The sequence below is a fragment of the Amphimedon queenslandica genome, unplaced genomic scaffold (genome assembly GCF_000090795.2).
Source record: "Amphimedon queenslandica unplaced genomic scaffold, v1.1 AMPQUscaffold_1117_Cont26868, whole genome shotgun sequence".
NCBI classification, from domain to species: Eukaryota; Metazoa; Porifera; class Demospongiae; order Haplosclerida; family Niphatidae; genus Amphimedon; species Amphimedon queenslandica.
Window position 1 is genome coordinate 1 of NW_003558535.1, and position 1,112 is coordinate 1,112.

At 31.6% G+C, this 1,112-nt stretch overlaps 1 protein-coding gene across 1 annotated transcript; it reads left to right on the top strand.

Annotated features, from left to right (window-relative positions):
• Positions 1-19: 19 nt before the first annotated feature.
• Positions 20-1,047, top strand: LOC109593522 (uncharacterized). Its single transcript, XM_020008567.1, has 3 exons — positions 20-174; positions 254-426; positions 806-1,047. Exons 1-3 carry the CDS (start codon positions 24-26, stop codon positions 1,019-1,021), a joined length of 540 nt encoding a protein of 179 aa, XP_019864126.1. The 5' UTR covers positions 20-23; the 3' UTR covers positions 1,022-1,047.
• Positions 1,048-1,112: the final 65 nt, after the last annotated feature.

Below are 1,112 nucleotides of genomic sequence, written 5' to 3' on the forward strand. Positions count from 1 at the left end.
TGATGAAGAAAGTCTATGGTGAAATGCTATCAGTGGAATTTGATGGAACTGACTATCTTTTTATGGTCGGAGGGTTAGGTCCTACACCAGCTGTCAAACATCCTCAGTTTCAATATGAACAATCTAATGATGGTGCTTATACTAATGAGCAGTTACTTTATAATCTATCTAATGGTGAGTTTAATTTTTGTAATGTGTTAGAGTGTGTTTAATGACATTTTAAAATAATAATAATTATTGTTTTTATTTTTAGGACAATTCACTGTTCCATCAGTCAGTGGACAGTGTTGTCCACCAAGTAGTTTTTTTACAATCAACAAAATAAATGGAAATAAAGGAATAATGCTTGGAGGAGTAGTAACTCATGATGGTGATCCTATACCTTGTAATAATGTGTTCATATTTAATGTGACACATAGCACAATAGTAAGTTATTACTAAGTATACATGTGCACTATCTCCAATGATAAAAAACTTCATTAATATTAACACTGAAACAAAACAAATGTAGTTCATAAAAATAGTCATAAAAATCTTATAAATCCTCTCTGACTTTAATGCTAATCCAGCTGGGCCATTGATGCTAGGAGCTAATTAAATAATTTTGTCCTCACCCTGAATTTATTGTTCATCTACTGTATTGCCCTTTACTTCAAGAAGCAAAACTTTGATGGTTTTTACATTATTATTAGCATTTAACAACGAAATTAATGTTTCTCCAAAATGTGAAATCACTAGCACTGCTAATTGGCAAAAGTTATTTTCCGGCACAAAAATTCATTTATATAATGTTTTATGTATTTAGCATTGGGAGAGTATTAAAAAAGGATCAATATCTGGTGAGGGACTCTGGACCAAGGAGAGATGTAATCATGCTAGTGCTATTATCAATGGTGTCTCTACCTCACCTGCACTAGTAGTGATTGGTGGATACGATAATAACAATCAACCAGTCAATGAATGTTTATTATTTGATAATATCACTACTGGTCAGTTCAGTTGTAAGAAGGTATGTAAATAATGCATTTATTATGTAATTTAAAATTTGCGGGCTTGAATAATATTAATGCATCTGCATGCAAATTAAACAGCACAATGATTCCCATTGATTC

Coding starts and splice junctions, on each gene's coding strand:
- LOC109593522 (XM_020008567.1), top strand. CDS start 24: ATGCTATCAGTGGAATTTGATGGAACTGACTATCTTTTTATGGTCGGA. Junction 175..253: donor ACTTTATAATCTATCTAATG/GTGAGTTTAATT, acceptor TTTTATTTTTAG/GACAATTCACTGTTCCATCA. Junction 427..805: donor ATGTGACACATAGCACAATA/GTAAGTTATTAC, acceptor TTATGTATTTAG/CATTGGGAGAGTATTAAAAA.